Source organism: Corapipo altera, unplaced genomic scaffold, assembly GCF_003945725.1.
Source record: "Corapipo altera isolate COAL_440 unplaced genomic scaffold, ASM394572v1 175, whole genome shotgun sequence".
Lineage (NCBI taxonomy): Eukaryota > Metazoa > Chordata > Aves > Passeriformes > Pipridae > Corapipo > Corapipo altera.
In genome coordinates this window covers 1,085,629-1,104,252 of record NW_020884942.1, presented here as the reverse complement: position 1 = coordinate 1,104,252, position 18,624 = coordinate 1,085,629, and the positions used below count along the sequence as shown (strand labels likewise).

Here is an 18,624-nt window from a genome sequence, read left to right as displayed (position 1 = left end):
ACAGCAGCCTGCACGACTGCATGAAGTTCACCTTGGCATATGTGCCACAGGACTTCGTCTTGCAGAGCAACACCAAGTGCAGGTGGGAGCCCACTCCCACCTCACCTGGCTCCTCACCTCCTTCCTCAGGCTTGGATTTGCCTTTCTTCGCCTCTGCCACAGCAAACGTTTTGTTTAGCAGTGACCTTTAGCCAGGTTCAAGTTGCCCACCCATTTTCCTGAGGTTGTGGGGCCCTTGCTCATGCCAGGACTGAGCGTGTGCTGAACTGTGCCTGTGTGGGGGGTAATGTGGGGGCGTCACTTGCCACCACTATAGAGGGAGGTGCTTTTGTGAAGAATAAAGGCCCCTGGGGCTGGGTGACCTGGGTCCCAGCAGAGACTGGCCAAGGGCTGGTTCTACTGTGCTCTGGCATGCCAGGCTGGGAGCAGGGATGCCTGCCAGGAAGCAGATAAGGGTCGGTAACCTCTGCACTTTGCTCCCACAGATACAGAGTGTTCAGGGACCATGATGGCAGCCTGACCTTGACTTACTGGCAGCTGGTGGCCAAATGCTTGGGCTTCATCATCATGTTCAAGGCAGCAGCTGCCCAGCCTGGACAGGTGGCCCAGGGCGTGGTGCTGGGGCAGGGAGTGAGGACCTGCCACCACAGCCAACCTGCACCTCCCATCCACTTCCAGCACGTGGTTTTCTTCATCGGACATGTGATTGCATGGCTGGTACCTGACATTCCTGAGGCTGTGGAGGTTAACGTGAAGCATGAATGGTACCTGGCCAAAGAGGCTCTGCCTGAGAACACGGTGGGCTGCAGTAGGGTCTCTGCCTTTGTTGCTTTACGCTTGCACAAAGGCACAGGCAAGCCCTGGAAAGGGTTGTGGCCACTCCTCCTAGGACAAATGCCAGCTCCTTGTTTCTGTGGTTCAAGTCCTTTTGGAGAGAAGGGAGACAAGAAGCAAGGCCAGGGTCACAGATCCAGCTGCAGGCAGGGACTGGGAAATCGAGCAGCTCACCAGTAGCTGAGTGCTGCAGCATGCCCTGTCCCAGGGCACAGTGCTGGCACAGAGAAGCTGCTGAGCAGTTCCTCCTGGGCTAGCAGGTGTGCCGTGCTCTCCTTGCCTGCCTGGCACCTGGGCATTTAGGGACAGCTGTTTCCAAAGATGGGGAGGGTCACAGCTGGCTCTGGGTGTCTGTCCCAGCTCGTTGGCATTACCACACGGTGACTGCCCTGCTGTGTCCATGAGCTGGCAGGGAGGAAATCAGAGCAGTCCCAGTCACTGAGGGCAGATGAGATGTTCTGGTTGTGGAGCAGCTGAGTGAGAGACCACGGCTAGTGCCTCCCTCTTGTCCCCTGCACTGGCAGTGTCCCTGGCACCACCTGCCTGAGTCCAAGCAGGTTGGTGCCTCCCTAGAAAGAGGGTGTAGCCTCCACCACTGCCCTTGCCTCCTCCCTCAACCCACTGCTGGCTGTGTGAGTCCCACCCCGTTAAGGGCATGGCCACAGCAGAGGGCTCAGGTGTGCAAGCTGGAAATCCTCAGCCTGGGCTAAACCTGGCCCAGCATGGGCTGCCTTGGATCTCACCCCAACAGCAGAAATAATATCCACCACACTCCAAGCTGTTTCAGGTTTTATTTTAGAATTTATAAAATTCCAGTGTCATCCATACTCATGAGCCTTTTTACATGTTTGCATATAGTCTCCAAATTCCAAAGTTAAGGCCAAGGGATCATTGCTATGGAAACGTACAATATGGAAGACGTCAAAGATAGGAAATGGACACATGCCACCGTTTGCTGCGGAAGGAGGGTGGTGGGGGGACAGTACTAGGTACAATCACTTCATGACCTTCTTTATAGTGGAGGGTCGGGTTGTGGGGCACGAGCCCATGGTGGTGGGTGCCCCAGATGTAACTCAAGCCTTGCTGTGCAACTGGTGAGGGCATGGGGGGGCATTAAGAGGAGGAGGAGGAGGAGGAGGGGGTGGTAGGCTTGGTGATGCAGGACAGAACTAAGCTACAGGGGTATTAACCATTTTTTGACAGACGCAGATGGGAAGGTATCACCCTAATTCTGTCGGACCCCTCCTGTCTCCCCTGCTGGGGGCAAGGCCACCCTGTCCTTCAGGGGCAACCAGGCACCCCACAACGGGCCATGGTCCATTTCACTTGGTTCTCAGACTTAGGGAGAACACTGTGAGGTTTTGATTCGACTTCTGCATAGCAGTCTCTGCCAAGAAGAGCTGGCCTGGGAGGGAAAAGCATCAGCGTGTTCGGCCTGCCCCATGGAGAGAAAGACAAGAAGGCTTGGCTCAGCCTGCCAGATCTTTGCTCCCTCATCAGCAATAGAGAAGAGAGGCTAGGGACTCCTGCTTGTCCAAGAGCTGAAGCAGCTGGGATAGAGGAATGGCTCAGACTACAAGCTCTGTAGGACTGAGGCAGGGGAGTAGGGGCACACAAAAACCCCATGCTCCATGCCTCCCTCCACAAAGACGTGGTTTTCCTCTTACTGGCTGGAGAAGCTTGGACACAGTCCCCTTCAAGCAAGTCATGGCAAGGCCCAGGTACAAGTGGCCCCGAGTACAGAGCACGAATCACCTTCTACCGCCACATGATGGAGGCCTCGGGAGGGCTTAGCCTACACTTCAGCCCCCGATGCTGTCAGAGCAGAAGCCTGACTCACACAACCTCTGCAGCCAGGGGCTGCAGCACAGCTGTGCTTGTGGCCCTGGGGCTGAGCCCTGTGCTGGCTCAGCACGCAGTCCTACGGATTCACAGCCTGCCTCAGTGTCACCTTGCTCAGCTTCCCTCTGGAGCAGCTCCCACAGCCACGCAGAGACACAGGGCTCCTCTTGCTTCTCATTCACGCTTCTGCTCTGGCTGCCCAGGCAACAGCTGGAACAGCTGCTCACCCGTGACCGCCGGGAGGCCCCCATCATACTGACGTCTGAGGTAGAAAGAAGGCAATAGGAATGGTGTCACTGCCGCTCACGCCGAGCTGCTGCAGCGCTAGCAGGGGACTGCAGCTTCTCCGAGCCGTGCGTCCCACCAGCCGCTCCTGAGCCGCGCCACCGCAGTGACCTCGGCCAACCCACATCTGTCCCGTCCGGTCACACCGCCACGTGCTGGCTCTCCTGCCTGCTCACACTGCTGGCAAGGGGGAATGAGAGACCATGGGGAACTAGGAGCAGGGTCTGTCATCAAGCACTGGAAGACTGGCCACGTGTGCAGGCTGGGGCTGTGCTTGGTGTGGCGCAGGGGCGCGCGTTTGCTGCACTCACGGGTGTTTTCCTGACCAGGGTAGCTGTACGTTGTTCCATCTCTGTTGCCTCTACAACCTATTGAAGGTTTTGTTCCTTAAAAAGCAAGTTTCTGACCTTTTAGGTTATTTCAAGCTCTCCCCACAGTCAGCTATCAGCATTAAATGAATTTTTGGCGGTTAAAAGGAAAAAAAAGTTGATTGCACTCTACGAAGGTAAGGTAAGGCCTGGGATAAACACAAAGGAAAGAGGGCAAACGTTTTGGCTTTAGAAAGTCAAGGAAATTTATTTCCTGAGGTCATGAGACAGGAAGTAGATTCCTAGCCACAGTAAAGGAGGTCTCCTAATGAAGGCGAGAATGCCTAGTCAGACATGCTCAAGAGAGCAGATTGCTCTGCTAGCGCTTGGGAAGCTGCAAATCTTAGCCACTTGGAGTCAATTATGAAGTTTCTAACAAAAACACACACATTTAGTGTTTGAATCTGAGTGGAAGCCTTGTTCCAAAGGAGGAAAGAATATCCATCAAGAGATGAGGGTGGGTCCTAGCCACGGTGATAGCTGAGGGGAGCAGGATGGGGTCTAGCACTCCAGACACCATTAGGAGACCTCTTGGGGCAATTGACTTGTGCTCCAGCCGCTGGGTCAGATTTCAGACAGGAAGTATTTGTGGCAGGTTAGTGTCAGGTCAGCGGGCTGGAGGAGTTTCTGCTTCCAGGTCATTATCGTTTGGGTCCCCAGGGAAGAGTCTTGGGGGCCACTTGAGCCCCAAAGCTGGGGAAGTCTTCAGAACTGCTCATATCAGGGGCCTAGAGCAAACAAAAAGGGAACAAGTTAAGCTCCTGCCCTGCTGTGAACCTACACGGTGAGGCCCTGAGCTAAGATGTCCCACGAGCAGAGACAATGAGGCAGGGACAGAAAGGATCATTGTGGCATCAGGACTGCCCAGGGTGGAGGGTGGAGCCATCTAGGGATGACATCAAGGAGGGTGCAGATAGGCACAAGGGCTCCAAAGGTCCCAGCTCAGTAATTGGGCCACTGGAGCAGGGTCACACCAGGCCTGCAGCAGTGGATGAGCTGCCACATGCTCCAGCTCACAGCTGCAAACACTGAGCCAGTCCTCTGCTGCAGCAAAGGGCCCTGTCCCTACCCATAAAAACAACATAACCTGGCAGGACACTTTCTGGTAAGGGTGCCCCATTCTCCAACAGCTCCACAGTGGGGTAGCCAAAGTGGGCTTTGAAAGCTAGACAGGAGAGCCCAGGCCTGTGCTCAGCTTGCACAGGCCACAAAGAGCAGGAGGGCCCTTCACTGCTTTCTCTGTCACCAAGGAGGGACAGTGCTCTGTGTCCCCAGCCCAGATAGGAGGGTCCCCATGCCCTGTGGCCCCAGCCTGCAGCAGAAGCAGCACTCACTCACCTTCTCGTTGTTGACAGTGGCCCAGGGGGCATCTCTCACCACAAAGCCCTTGGATGGGGCCTTGGACTCTTCGTGTGAGGAGGGCTTCATATACACCTGCATCGCCTCATTGTCCACCACATCTGCAAGCTGCAGTAACACAACCAATAAGGGGGGATCTGGATAGCTCCTCAAACTAGTATAACACACCCGCCCTCTATCTCACCATGCTGCAACCTGTTCAAGCTCACCAGCTGTTCTACAATGACTGAATACAGTGTTTCAGCATTAATCTGAGGGCCACAACTCCTAACTGGTGCAAGCTGCTGCAAGGCAAGCACATGCACACCCTGGGTTGTCCCAGCATTCCCATTCACTCCTGGACAGTGGGGGCAGTCCATCTGGTTTGAGGGGGCTGACTGTCACCTGCATAGGGCTTAAGTTCTTCAATGCAGTGGAAGAAAATACCACTTCTTGGTATTTTCTGAGTATATGTCTAAGATATATATATAGAAGTATGTATCTTCTTGGTATATGTATGAGATACTTCAGACATCCAACTGTGTATCAGGAGAAATTCTTGCTAAGCCCCCCACAGATTTGCTGAACGCTTACATATTCCTCCTCCAAGTTCAGGATGTGATCGATAGCTTCCTCCACGTTCTCAGGGAGTCCTGTCACGGTCACACAGTTGGGGTCAGGAGCTCCACTCTGGGGAAAGCGAATATCCACCTGCAACAAAAGAAACAGGACAGGACTTACACCTGCACATCTGGAATGCCACAGACTCCCCACGACCCTCATCATTAAGATTCACAGACCACTGTCTGTTCACAGCCACAGGTCTGTTTATGACCTCCATAGCTCAGACACCAGGGGGTGAGCAGGAATATGCCTGCCCCAAAGCTTGTCCAGTTCCCTGTGAAGGAAAGCAGAACAGTCTTTCAAGCATCCCCTTCTGCTCGCTGCCTTCTGGGCAGCTCCTGTGGCAGAGGCAGGAGAGTGGCTGCATTTTCAGACAGTGTCCTTGCACTGTTACAAGCATTTTCACCACCAAGCCACCATCAGCATGAAGCACAATGAGCTTTCTGTGTCTGACACAGAGTAATCCTGGGCCAGGTGAACAGGGCCAAGCACAGCGGTCTGGAAACGGGTGGTGCAGTGTGGATGATCTAGCTTCCAGGGGTTTGGTTTGTCCTAGTTCTTAGCTGTTTTCAGACTGGTGCTGGGGGAGAACATTAAGCTGTGGGAGCTCTCCTTGCCACATTGCCTTTGTCTGGAGACCATGCAGGCGGCGCTATTTTTGGGGAGCCGGTTTTTTTTGGTTCTTGGTGGTGAATGCCCTTTTGTGGGTAGGGCACCTTCTTTAGATATACTTTTTGCTATTAATACTGCTGTTGTTATTGTGATTTTAGTACATTGTTATTTCAACTAATAATCTCTCCTAGCTGCCCCTTAATTATCAGAAGGGGCAGGGGAAAGGGAGTGGCTTAGTTAGACTTTAGTTCCCTGCTGGTTGTTAAAACCAGCACAACCACAGGGACTGTGCTCTCTCACAGCCTGCCTTCGAGAGGGGTGCTGGAAAGCTGCACAAGGCAGGACCAAACCCAAAGGCTGCTCATTTGGGAACCAAACAGCTTGTTTCAACAACTGAGTCCAGCTGAGATGCAAGTCTCCAAAACCCCATCCTTCTGGATTCACGTTCGCTGCTGCCCCTGTAGTAAAACCTGCTGCTGATGCCACATTCTGGCAGGGTAGAGATTCCTGCCCTTCCCAGACCAGACAACTTTGCCACATCCGGAGCCCTGAGAGCATCCCCTGATTCCCAAAGTCAAGGGAATCAACAGTGGCCTAAAGGAAATCCAAAGGAATTCCTTGAATTAAGCTCAAGTAGCTGAGGAGGCCTGGGCACAGCCTCCTCACACAGACCCCAACAAGAGACCTGGCTGCCCACTTCAGTAATCAGAGTAGATGACATAACCAGCTCCTCCTCTCTCTGAAGACCAGCTGGGACTGCAAGAAACCCAACAAAAGAGCTGCAGAGAGGGACAGAGCTCAGTGCTGCTTGCAGGGCTAATCCAGAGCAACAAGGAAGCATTCTCAGGTTCCTCTTCTGGCTGGGTTCCAGCCAAAAAGGAAAAGCTCCCAGCCTGGCTCCCAGAGGAGTGTGACTCAGAGTTGAGGTAGTGTGGGAATGCTTTAGCTGGTGTCTGGATGTGGTGTCCAGACAGCCCAGATATCCTGAGCATACCAGGGTGCCATGGCCCAGGGATGCTGCTCGTATGCTGGTGGGAGCACAGCTGGGGGTGAGCAGGGCAGCACTGGCTTTCTTTTGTGTCTGCTGCAGCTGAAGGTGCTCAACAGGCACAAGACCACAAGCCTCAGGCTCCTGAATTCAGCACCAAGCTGGTACCAAGGTCTTCACACAGGAGCAAGTGGCCACTCAGGTCCAGCCTGACCTGTGCTGCATCGCCCCGCCGCTCACCTTGAACTCATCCATGATTTTGCGGATGGCTTTACCACGTGCACCGATGATGCGTGCGTGAACACGATGGTCCAGAGTCACATCCTCAGACACCATCTGCTCCAGCTCCCCAACGATCTTCATGATGGCATCCCGGGCAGCCTCGGCGTTCTTCTCATAGCCAGTGATGGTGATCTGGTCTTGGGCCTGGGGCACAGGGACATGTGTTGAGAGATCAGGCTCATAAGCAATGGAGCAAGCCTTCTCCCTGCTAATCCCGTTTACCATCCACCTTATCCAAGGGCAGTGGAGAGAGTTCAGAGCTCTCGAGAAGATGCTCAGAGACAACCACCAGCCATCCTTGTACTACCTCTGATGTCTCACCTGGCTTTCATCATCCTTGTCAGGGAACTGGATGTTGACCTCATGCTCTGTGCGTATCTGGGTGATCACTGCTCCCTTCCGCCCAATGATTTTAGGGTGATACTTGGGATCCACAGTGACTGTCAGCTTGAAGCTTCGCAAGGCCTGGAACAGGAGAAGCAGAATGAGAGTAGGGAACACACCATGGCTGGTCCAGTGACATCCACTTAAGTCCCAGCATTTCCTTCTGACTTCTGAGATGCCTGGAACATAATCTGCAGCGCCATCGCTTAAGTGTACATGGTTACAGAAGAGCACCCAAGCTATCTGCTGGGACTTTGTGCTTTCACTAAGTTCAGCTGGAAACTACAAACAGCAAACAACCACCCAACTCATCCCTCACCTATTTATTCAGAGCTGTGATAAGGATTCAGCGAGGATAGGTACAGAGAGACTCCCAGCACAGTGAGATTCCTACCCAGCAGTGTCTTGAAGGCACGTGAAGGTGACAGAGACTCCGACAGTCCAAAGTTACATCCCCAAACTCTCCCATTAGTTTGTGTTAAATGAGTTACCTTTGGTTAACTCACTTAACACCCACAGAACATCTAAGGGAGGTCTTAAAAGGTGAGGGGTTCCAGGAGTCTGTGCCCAGAGGTTGAAGCCATGCTTGTCTGGAAGGAAGAAGGACAGGCACAGGCCTTACCCGATCCTCTTGTTCAGCTTGCAGCTCCTTCACTCGTTCCAGCAGCCCGGCCTTGGCACGGTCCAGGTTGGTAGCCAGCCCAGTGATGGTGATGATATCCGACTGCAGCTCAGGAGCAGGCACCTGGATGTTCACCTGAGTAACAAGAAGGGATTATAATTTTGTATCACTGCTTGTTCTGTATCACTTGTGATGCCTCTCACTGCAGGTTGGCATCTCACTGGTCTCCCCTGCCACCAAGACCAGCTCCCACCCAGGTAACCTAAAAACCACAGAATGGTTCAGGTTGGAAAGGACCTCTGGAGGTTATCAAGCTGGGGCACCCAGAGTCAGTTGCCTGGGACCATTTCTAGATGGTTTCTGAAGAGAACTCTGTTTTTCCAGCCATTATCAGGCTGCTTTGTTGCAGGGCTTGTCCCCAGCAGTCCCTGTACCAGCCCAGAGAGGCCACAAAACAAATACACGTTCAATAGCACTGTCTGCAGCCAACATGCACTAGCCCTGGGAGCCCCTGCTGGCTCTGGAGAACTCTCCTAAATGGGCAGGCACAGCTGTTTCCCATGGCCCAGGAGAAAAACAATTCTCACACTGGTGAGGAATCCCTGCAGATGCCAAAACAAGTCATGCAACACTCACGACACCAACACTGATCATACAGCTTCAGCACAAAACCTGCTGAGCCCTGGAGCCAGGGACCAAATCACACAGGGATCATTTTCCTACCACGGAGCCTGGGTTCCACGGTCAAGCTGTGACAGACCTGAGTATGTTGCAACTGACTGTCACCACCCTAAACACGGTCACTTACAGGTTCTCCAGGATAAAGGGGAACAACTTACTTCAAACTCATCCATCATTTTGCGGATCCCGCTTCCTTTCTGGCCAATGATGTAACGGTGAAGATCAAAGGGAACTTCCACCTCAATGGTGACAGGAACCAGAGCCTGCAGGGGATGGAGCACAGTTTACCAGTGAAAAGACTTCTCCTGTCTCCCAGCTTGCTGTGTACTTGCCCAAAAGAACATGTTGCTGAACTGAGGTACATTCCCCTGTAGTCAGGATACAAACTCTACAGAAAGAGAGAACAGCTGGGAACACCAAGATGACCTGTTGTGTATTGAAGCATGTTTTCCAAACAAGCAATCTGAGACCCAACCTGGGGGACAGGCTATTTTCATATCCTTGGTATTTTCCAAGTCTAGCAGAGACTTGGAAAACATAACTAAAAGAGCGTGGCAAGGTCTGCTAAAGCTGGAATGAGTCAGCCTCAGTCAAACTCCTCATTCCAGCTGTGCTCCATAAAACAAGCATGTCATACTTCTATGGCAAATAGCTTGGGGCTGCCTACAAGCTCTAGCAATTGTAAGGTCATGCAAGGTATACTATGACTGAAGTCGCCAGGTTAAGTCACAGAGCAAAGGGGCTTCCCTTGAGTGGTGCAGACCCCCTCTACAGCCAGCATCACTGACCACCTGCACTGCACCCTGCACTGACCAGCTTTTACTACCACCACCAAAGCTCACATCAGGCATCACTACCTAAACAGGGTAAGGGGCTGAGAAAGCCACACACCTGCAGTGCCTCCTTGGCTGCCTCGCACTTCTCCCTGCGGCCAGAGATGATGATGATATCACACTTCTTCGGAGAGCTGGGATCTGTGTCCTTCCCGTCCTTGCCTTCCCCACCTTCCTCGCCGTTTTCCTGCACAGCTGGATCTGCAACAGGAGCTGGAAACATGGAAAGTCTTGTGTTCAATGCACAGAGCCCCCTCCCTGCTTTTCATCCCCCCACCTTCAGATCCTCAGGCTCAGCCAGCAGTGAGAGCTCAGAGAGGCCTTGGTAAGCTCGTAAAGCCCTTTTTGTTGGGGTAGGTCCTCGTACTCCCTGCACTCTGCAGTGACAACACATCCACAACACCTAGGTCTGTGGTTTGACACTCCTAAAAGGGGACACTCCTAAAAGTGTCCCCTCTTCCCAAGAGGGTAAGATTGATGCTAAGCCCAGATTCAAGGACACCAGGGATCAGTTCTCCATAGATTTTAAATAGAACATGTCAACTGGTATGGAGTGCTGGCACACTACACTTATTTGATCATCCCAACTACCACGTGAACATGCATCCATAGGTATACCTGGGTTCTCCTCCCTGTCAGGGAATTTGATCTGGACACCATAGTCCCGGGTGATCTGCTGGATCCGGGATCCTTTGGGGCCCATAATGGAGCGGTGGAACTTTTGTGGGATGGTGCATTCGATTGTCACTTGAGCTTCCTGTGGGAAAGCAGAGTTGCTCTATTGTGATGTAGCCTCTTTCACACCAGAAAACAGGATTATTGTGCATGGTGAAATCCAAAATGGACAGAGGGGAGTCAGAAGATGGTCAGAGGAGGCAATTCCTTCACATAGCATTGCCATTTTGGAGCCAGCTGCCACTGCCCAGGCTGCAGACCCTATATGTTGACAGGAAAGGTTCAAATCCCAGAACTACCACAGGACTTGTTCTCATAAAGCTTGGCCACACAGCAGGTTCAAGGAGGGCACTGCTGAAGCAACAAAGTACAGAAGAAACAGTTTTTCTGTGACATACCAGGTCCTCGATGATCTCCTGGATGCGTTTCTTGGCTGCCTCCACACAATCCTTGGCTCCCTTGAGGGTGACTTTATCACTCTGGGTGCCAGAGCGTGGGAAGCTGACCATCACACCACCATATTCATCTGCAATCTCACGCAGAACTTGTCCTCTCCGGATGACAAAGTGGCGGTGGTGCTTGGGGTCAACCACCATGGAGTCCTCAACCACGTTATCCTGCCAATAGATGACAGCTAGTCAGCCCTGCCTGCCCTGGCGATAAGCATGAGATGGCTGCACTCAACAGCAATCAGCTTACAACCTCACCCCAAAAAGGAACAACAAGAATGATCTTCTTGAGCTCCCTTGAAGGGTAGCAATTGGTTTTAGGCAAGCAGGTCCTCCACACTGACTTGTTACATTTTGCTACAGTGAGAGGAAGGAATGTAGAAAAAGTAGATCGTACCAAGTTCTTGATGAGGGCCTCCAACTCCTTCTGTGCCTCTTTGACAGCCTCCTCTGTTCCCATGATAGTGATCAGCTCCTGATCTTTGTCCTCGGAGGTGGGGAAGATGATGCGGGCCCCAGTATTGTCACGCACCTTACGGATGTTGCCACCGCCCTTACCAATAAGGAACTTGTGGTACTCTGGCTTTGCACGGAGGTCCACGGTGTAACTCTTTGTTTGCTGAAAGGAGCCAGAGACACGTGGAGGATGTCAATACATAGAAAATACCCACCAGCATCAACAATCAGCATGTGGGAATGTTACCCACACCCGCATACAGAGTGTTGCAAGAGCAAGGTAGGTGCAGAGTGCTGTTGAAGTAAAAAAGGTAAACAATGTCTTAGATTAAAAACACTACCCTAAAGATGTTCTCAGGGCTGAAAATCTAACACTCAGCATGACCAGTGAGAATACAAGTAGAGGCTTCCCTAGAAGCCTGGTCTGACCCTCACGCAAGGCAGTACAACCATTTGCTAAGTGACCACTGCAAGCCAGGCCACAGAGGCAACCACCCAATTCACATGGGGAACATGTTCACAGCTGACCCTAGACAGGGGCTTTTGCTATTAAAATGACCAGTCAGTCAGTCAGTCAGCCACAACTCCAAGCAACATCTTGTACTCCGAAGTTCTCAAACCTGTATACATGTAGTGAAATGGAAGAACTGGAGCTGAAATTCAGAGATCAAGAAAAAAGTGAAGGACGTCTGCAGAAGCTGTTTTGGAGAAATGTGGATACCCAAGTGCATTCAAGTCACAAGAGCAGAGAGCCTTAACCCTCTGAGTGTGTTGCCAGCCAGGGCAGAGAAGCATTACAGCCAGTTCTTCTGTCCATGAGGGGCAGAAGACCCTTGTCCAATCTGTACTCAAATCCCTCAAAAGAGGATTTGTCTGTCTGGTGCTAGAGGCTTCCCAGCAGGCAGAGTGAGTCACTTCAAGCCCCCACAAGAAACAGCTGGCCAAACCAACCTGCTCCTTCCCCTATGAGACAAGGCTCACCTTCTCCTCTGCCAGATGCAGCAGCTGTTTCTTGGCTTTCTCCACATCCTGGGCTGGGCCCCTGATGGTCACGGTGTCACTCCCAGAGCCCTCGGTGGGGAAGTGGATGTGGACTCCACCACACTCCTCCATGATGGAGCGGATGAAGCGGCCTTTGGCGCCAATGAGGGAATTGTGCAGTTTGGAAGGAATGGAGACCTCCACTTCTGTGATGTTGGCCTAAGGGAGGACAGTATGGGGTGTTAGTCTAGCTGCAGCAATGTGTTTGCACCCACTCTGCTTTGCTCTAATTCCCACACTGTCAGGAGCTTTGCAGGAGCTGTGTGTAAGAAATGCCTGACCAGAGGGAATTGAGACTGGCCACTCCTAACACATGAGCAGCCACAAACTTCAGTTGAAGTGTCAAGAACACATTGACACCCACATTTGTCTCCTCCCTGCCCACCCCCACTACAGGCACTTCTATATTTATATCTCCTATATTTGTATTTTCATGTCCCTCATCTGTCACAGGCCAGTTGTTTCACTTACCAGTTCCTTCTGAATAGCCAGAATTCTGTGGCGAGCAGCCTCACAGTTTGCTCTCTTGCCTGTGATAACAATTGTCTCCGAGTTACTGTTCTCTGCCGGGAGATCAATTTTGGTGTTGCTTTCTTCACGGATCTGCCACAAAAAAACCCCCAACAAAATCATTTGAGAGTTGTCCTATGTTGGAAAAAAAGGCCTTGGATGTTTCTTCATTTTACATTACCAATGAGCAGGAGAGACCTCGCTGCAGGCAGTGACCACAATAAGCACTGGAGACAGGAAAGATATCTTACCTTCTTGATGTTGGCACCTCCTTTCCCTATGATATTCTTGTGGAATTGTTTGAAGATGGGAACAGAGATAGAAAAGCTGTTTTCAACCTAAGGGAGAAAGGAAGGGAGAATTGAAGATTACACTGTCATGGCAAGTGAGGTGCCATGCCAGCAATTTGATAAACAAGCTTTTGACAACAGGCTTAGACCCAAGGAATTCTCTGTACAAGAGACTTGCATGAATAAGCAAAGGCAGGTACCTTCTCCTATGCTCTTATATAACAAGTATTACCCACCTGCCCCCATCCAGACAGAACAATGTCCACAGCTCCCTCATCTTGAAGTGTGCCAGCCCTAGCCAAGCTACTACAATTTGCTCTAATTCAGAGTTATCCAGACATGGGGGAGAGAACAGCAGATTGAAGTTGCCCTCACCAGGTCTGCCACCATCTTTTGCATGTACTTGGTGCACTTCTCCACCTCGTTTTTGGGACCTCTGAGTTGGACGATGTCACTCTTGTGTGCAGGGTCTGGGAAGTTGATGATAACCTGCAGGAGATGGTCATTTAGAGTCAACTCAAGCAAATGCAAGAACTGTGTCAGACATGTGCAAAGGTTGGGGAGATCCTGCACATCCTCTCTTCCTTTTGGAAGAGGGTAACCATGTTAGCAGTCTCTAGCCAAAAGAACCATCTTTTCAAACACATTAGATGTAGGAGCAGACACATATTAGCTACACATTTCTTGTACTTACAGAGACACTAAATTTATGACTTTAGTGACAATGTGTCTACTACCCAAGCAGAAAACATCCTCTCTGGATTCCTTACCTCCTAGAAAGCCTTACCTCTGGGAATTTCTCCCGGATTTCCCGGATCCGCTCACCCTTCTGCCCAATGATGGTCCGGTGAAATTTCTGCTCAATGATTAGGTCCTTGGTGCGTTCATTTTCCTGAGGAGAAAAGAGTTTACATGGAGTGTTCAGCAGGAGAGCCACATACCTGTAATCATCAGTTTGCTGCCTGACAGTTTGTCACTCTTTTCTCTTCCAGACATAACTCACTCTAGGTTGACAGAAAAGGGGATCCAAGGGAATAGAGGAACTTGCACTTGTCATGAGATCCAAGTGCTCAGTAGGCTAGGGGCACACACCTGCACCAGAAGGTTAATAGGGAACATAAGAATCCAAACCCTGCGGCCTCCCAGGCATCACATCCCACTAACCATACGGGAAGCGAGTTCCAGCAGCTCTTTCTTGGCCTGTTGGACCCCCTGTGGGTCTCCTTCAATTCTGATCAGGTTGCTCTTCTCGTTGTCCGGGGGAATGCGCACTGACACCTTGTAGAGGTCCTTAATCCTGTTAACTGCAAGGCAAGGGCTGTGGTGACACACTCTGCTAGGCCAAGATTTGGAAGCAAGGCACCTTGACTACCACTGCTTAGAGGCTGTTTAAGAAGTAAATCAGCCTCTGAGGAGAAGCAAGAGTGATGGGGTTGAACCAGGGGAAAATGCCTCTTCACCCCGAGACTCAGCGAGAGCAGATCCATGCCATACAAGAATCTGTAAAAGTAAATACTGTAGCATCTAGTTCAGCTGCCAGAGTGAGGCATCTGTTTCTTCCCCAAACAGCACCACATTTAGACCAGAAGATGCTCACGCATTTCCAAGCCCTAAGTCTTTTTTGGGGAGAAACTCACCAAGCAGATTTTGATCACCCCCAACTAACCGCTAAAATACAATTCATATAGATGGACTTGAAAAAAAAGAGAAAAGAGAATTCTCCAATCCAACTCTCCCTCAAAAAAATTCCTCCAGGACATGGTAAAGTAATCTGTTCAACTTTCTAAGACACTTCACACATGCCAAGGCCTCACTGCCCATTCATCTCCTTGTCCTAACCTCACTCCAGAAGAGCAGAGGACAGCACCCTGGATGAGCTGCAGAGCCACGATATGATCGGCTAAACACAGAAAGCCCGAACACAGGAAGGATTAGAAAGGCATCCCACTTACTGTTAGCTCCACTCTTGCCAATGAGGTGTCGGTGAAATTTGTGGTCTACGTTGATTTCTGTATAATCCATCCGGCTGATCTACAAAGAATTGAACAGGGCTAGGCAGGGCAGGCCCCCTCTGCTGCTGTTTGTGCCCGACGTGACTGCCCACTGCCAGTGCTGGCACTGAGTCTCCAGCAGCCAGCTACAAGCATTCCTCCCTGCTGAACACTCCTCTGGTTTGAGCTGAGAGCACCACGCTTATATAACATTTTAAGGGACTTAAATGCTTCTCCACCTGTGACTGAAAGAGAATCCTTCCTTCTCCGCATCAAAAGACTTAAGATGTACTGCTGATTTTTTAAGAATGCTATGGACAAGCTTCATAACCAAGGGTTTTGCTCATCTGCCACACCACTTGCCTTCTGCAAGGTCTGTTAAGCCTGTCAAGATACCCTGCAGATGGGATCTATACTTCATCTGTGCTCTGTTGCCCCATCTTTCCCCATTTTCTTCTTACATACTAGAACTAGTACCACCAACTTACCAGATCCTTGACCATGACTTCAATCTGTTCCTGAGCCACATTCACATCTTCTGTAGGTCCTTCCAAAGTGATTTTGTCTTCTCCTTCAGTGAATTCAATGTGAACCTTGAGACACAAAGCAAGGAAACCCATAAGAATTTTCCAAGACACAAGACAGGCCACTGCAGTCAGTCAGGCCCACACCATCAATCTCTGCCACTAAGGGTACACACATCATTCCCATGATTTCACAAGTAGGGTACTTACAATTCTTGTCATATCACAGTGTCTAGATCATAAGGCTTTGGTGCTGCCCTGGAGACTGCAAGGGCTTTGGACAAGTTCCTCATCTAACCTTTCCCTAGATACCATCTAACTCACCAGGGAGAAGCCTCATTGAAATCAGCATTTGCAGGTATCCTACTATATCAATTCTCCAAACAGTACTACATAAGGCTTCCTCTGAAGGACTCAACCCTTAAGAGTAATATAGGATGAATAGTGTTTGAGGCAACAGAAGTTCATAGCTCCTCTTAATACTATAAGATTAGTGTCATTTCCTCCCTGGTTTTATCCACACTAGAACACATTTCTCTCTCCTACAAGGAGAGATCTGGACTAAACCATATTCTGCTTCAGTGGGTGCTAAGCTAATAGCTCATCCATACCTTTGGCATCTGCTGAGTTATTTTGGCCAGGTTTTGTCCTTTCTTTCCAATGATGAAACGATGAAGCCAAGAGGGGGCTGAGACCGAGGAGACGGTAAAACTGTTGGCCTAAGAGACAGAGAAGCTGTTTGATGGACACACTGGAAGAGGCTTTCACAAAAATTCCGTTCCAATTCCCATGTCACACCCCTCAGCATTGAGTTCTAAGCTGCATCTCTGACAGCACAACTGAGACTGACTGAGACCACCCCCCAACACCTGCCAGTGCCCACAAATGTGTCTTCATGAGGCCTGTCAGTACCTTTGCATAGACTTCAGTCAGTGCTTGCCCAAGCTTTTCAGGTTCGCCTCGCAGTATCACCGTCTCTGAGCTGCTGTCAGTGGGTGGGATCTCGACAGAGACTCCAGTTTTCTCCAAGATCTCCTGCAGGGAATTCCCCTTGGGGCCGATGACATACTTGTGCTGGGACTTCTTCACCTCCACTGCAATGGTAGTAGTCTTCTTTTTCTGTAGGAGCAGAGGCACTGGGGCATCAATCACAAGGGAGCAGGGAAGGACAAGAGTGACAGGGAGAGACACAAGATGCAGTGAACCTCTGCACCCAGGAAAGAGCAAAGCAAAGGTGAACACAGGGATTCTGCAGTACCCCAGCATCTTTGGGACTCTGCCTACAGAAAGCCCTGTTCTCAAAAATTCACAGGTGAAGTATGAAAATTCTGTGTCAGCTCCCTGGGACACTACATGGAAGAGACCACATACACACTGCAGCCCTTGCACAATGCCCAGCTGTCCCCAGGCAGGGAGGTAATGCAACACTGTGTAGGCTATTAGGCTATAAGCTGATTATCTCTATTGAAATCCAGACTGGTATAAATACAGACCTAACCACGAGGGAAAACATATCAACAACCTACAACAAGGATATTCACAGCGAAGCTAGCTGTGGAAAATAAAACGAAATTCCCTCTTCAGCAACTTTTACTCGTGTAGCAACTTTGATCCTGTCAGTTGGCCACACTGTAGCCTTCACACTTCTCTCCTTCCTTTGTAGCACCTGTGTGAACACGCCCAGAGAGCTTTTAGTGGTCTGCTAATTCCCATGACACAGAAAATCAGGAGATCTATCACCTCCCGGGCAGAATCACCCCAAGTCGCACTCTGCTGAGCAAGAAAATGCTAAGCCCTGGGTCCACGTACTGCAAGGGCTGCTGAGCAAGAATTGACACAAGGACGATGCAACTGAGGGATCCACAGAAGCAGAACAAGAAGGGAAGAGGGGCTGTGAGGAGGTGGGGGGAAGATGGGAAGCTTTATGGACCATCCATACCTTTTCCTCATAGATCTTCTTAACACGAGCCACAGCCTGAGCCAGCTGTTCCTTCTCTCCTGTGAAGACTATCTCTGTCTTGTTAACACTGGGTGGAGGAATGTTGATGCGTGTCCCCGTGTCCTGCATGAGTTCACTCACCAGCTTGTTGTAAGGGCCAGCAATAAAAGGGTGGTACACTTTCTCCACATCCAGCCGCTCCACGGCACGCTTATCCTGGAAGGGTCCAGAACAGATCTCAGTGGGAACTGATATCAGTATTATCATCTCTGCCACACACAGCTAAATTCCCAACGCTGTCTTGCTTGACACTCTGGCCCCAAGCACCCTTTTCAGTTTGGAGGCTCCATCCCTTTCCATCTACAAATACTGCTGTTGCCCATTTATGATATTCACCTCTGTAATCTTCTGCCATATCTCGGCTGGCACCTACTGTGGTTCACTTCAAAACATGAAACTGCTTATCTACTTCAGAGATGGATGAAAGGGAGAACCAGAAGGTAGAGAACCTGGCAGCAGTGTTCATATGGCCAGTGGCGTGGTGCATGTCTCTAACAATAACAATATCAGCCACTGGCTGTGGCCATGGTGGCCACGAGCATCTAATATGCCATGGAGAAATAAAATGGCCATTTGGCTAATGACATGAGAGATCACAGGACTGAAGTACCTGCTCAGCAGAGATAAGCAGGATCTCGTGTCGGGCCTTCTCAATCCCTTCTTTAGTGCCGGTGATCTTGATCTGGTTGCTGGGGTCATCCGGGCGGGGGATCTGGATTTTGGTTGCAGTTTTGAGCTCCAGGTCCTGCAGCTTCTCGCCGTTCTTTCCAATGACAAAACGGTGGTGCTCCTTGGGGATGGCAACTGTCGCTGAAGCCTGCAACACGAGAGCCAAACATCTAAGAGAGCCCTTGCCTGCACAGGGAAAGCAAGTCATGTGCTGCTTAGCGGTACCACTGAGGAGCAAACACAATGCCTTCCAGCACATCCTGTGCAAGGACTGACACTATGCCAGAACAGCTGATCTACAGTGCCTGTATTCCAGGAGTCTAAACC

At 50.7% G+C, this 18,624-nt stretch overlaps 1 protein-coding gene across 2 annotated transcripts in view; it reads right to left on the bottom strand.

The window, feature by feature from the left end:
* Positions 1-1,610: 1,610 nt before the first annotated feature.
* The window catches only part of HDLBP (high density lipoprotein binding protein), a 38,978-nt gene continuing 21,964 nt past the window's right edge, over positions 1,611-18,624 (bottom strand). The window contains exons 6-28 of one of the 2 annotated variants that reach the window (XM_027661792.1): positions 18,239-18,445; positions 17,569-17,784; positions 16,542-16,748; positions 16,241-16,348; positions 15,594-15,698; positions 15,067-15,145; positions 14,279-14,418; positions 13,902-14,006; positions 13,490-13,603; positions 13,076-13,162; positions 12,786-12,917; positions 12,255-12,473; positions 11,215-11,436; positions 10,767-10,985; positions 10,312-10,450; positions 9,752-9,906; positions 9,019-9,123; positions 8,180-8,314; positions 7,495-7,638; positions 7,132-7,317; positions 5,262-5,378; positions 4,668-4,796; positions 1,611-4,057 (exon numbers count right to left, since the gene is read on the bottom strand). In XM_027661792.1, the coding sequence (XP_027517593.1) occupies positions 3,971-4,057; positions 4,668-4,796; positions 5,262-5,378; positions 7,132-7,317; positions 7,495-7,638; positions 8,180-8,314; positions 9,019-9,123; positions 9,752-9,906; positions 10,312-10,450; positions 10,767-10,985; positions 11,215-11,436; positions 12,255-12,473; positions 12,786-12,917; positions 13,076-13,162; positions 13,490-13,603; positions 13,902-14,006; positions 14,279-14,418; positions 15,067-15,145; positions 15,594-15,698; positions 16,241-16,348; positions 16,542-16,748; positions 17,569-17,784; positions 18,239-18,445 (3,357 nt within the window). In that variant the 3' untranslated portion in view covers positions 1,611-3,970. The remainder of the gene's footprint in view (positions 4,058-4,667; positions 4,797-5,261; positions 5,379-7,131; positions 7,318-7,494; positions 7,639-8,179; positions 8,315-9,018; positions 9,124-9,751; positions 9,907-10,311; positions 10,451-10,766; positions 10,986-11,214; positions 11,437-12,254; positions 12,474-12,785; positions 12,918-13,075; positions 13,163-13,489; positions 13,604-13,901; positions 14,007-14,278; positions 14,419-15,066; positions 15,146-15,593; positions 15,699-16,240; positions 16,349-16,541; positions 16,749-17,568; positions 17,785-18,238; positions 18,446-18,624) is intronic. The other variant, XM_027661793.1, reaches the window with a different exon arrangement.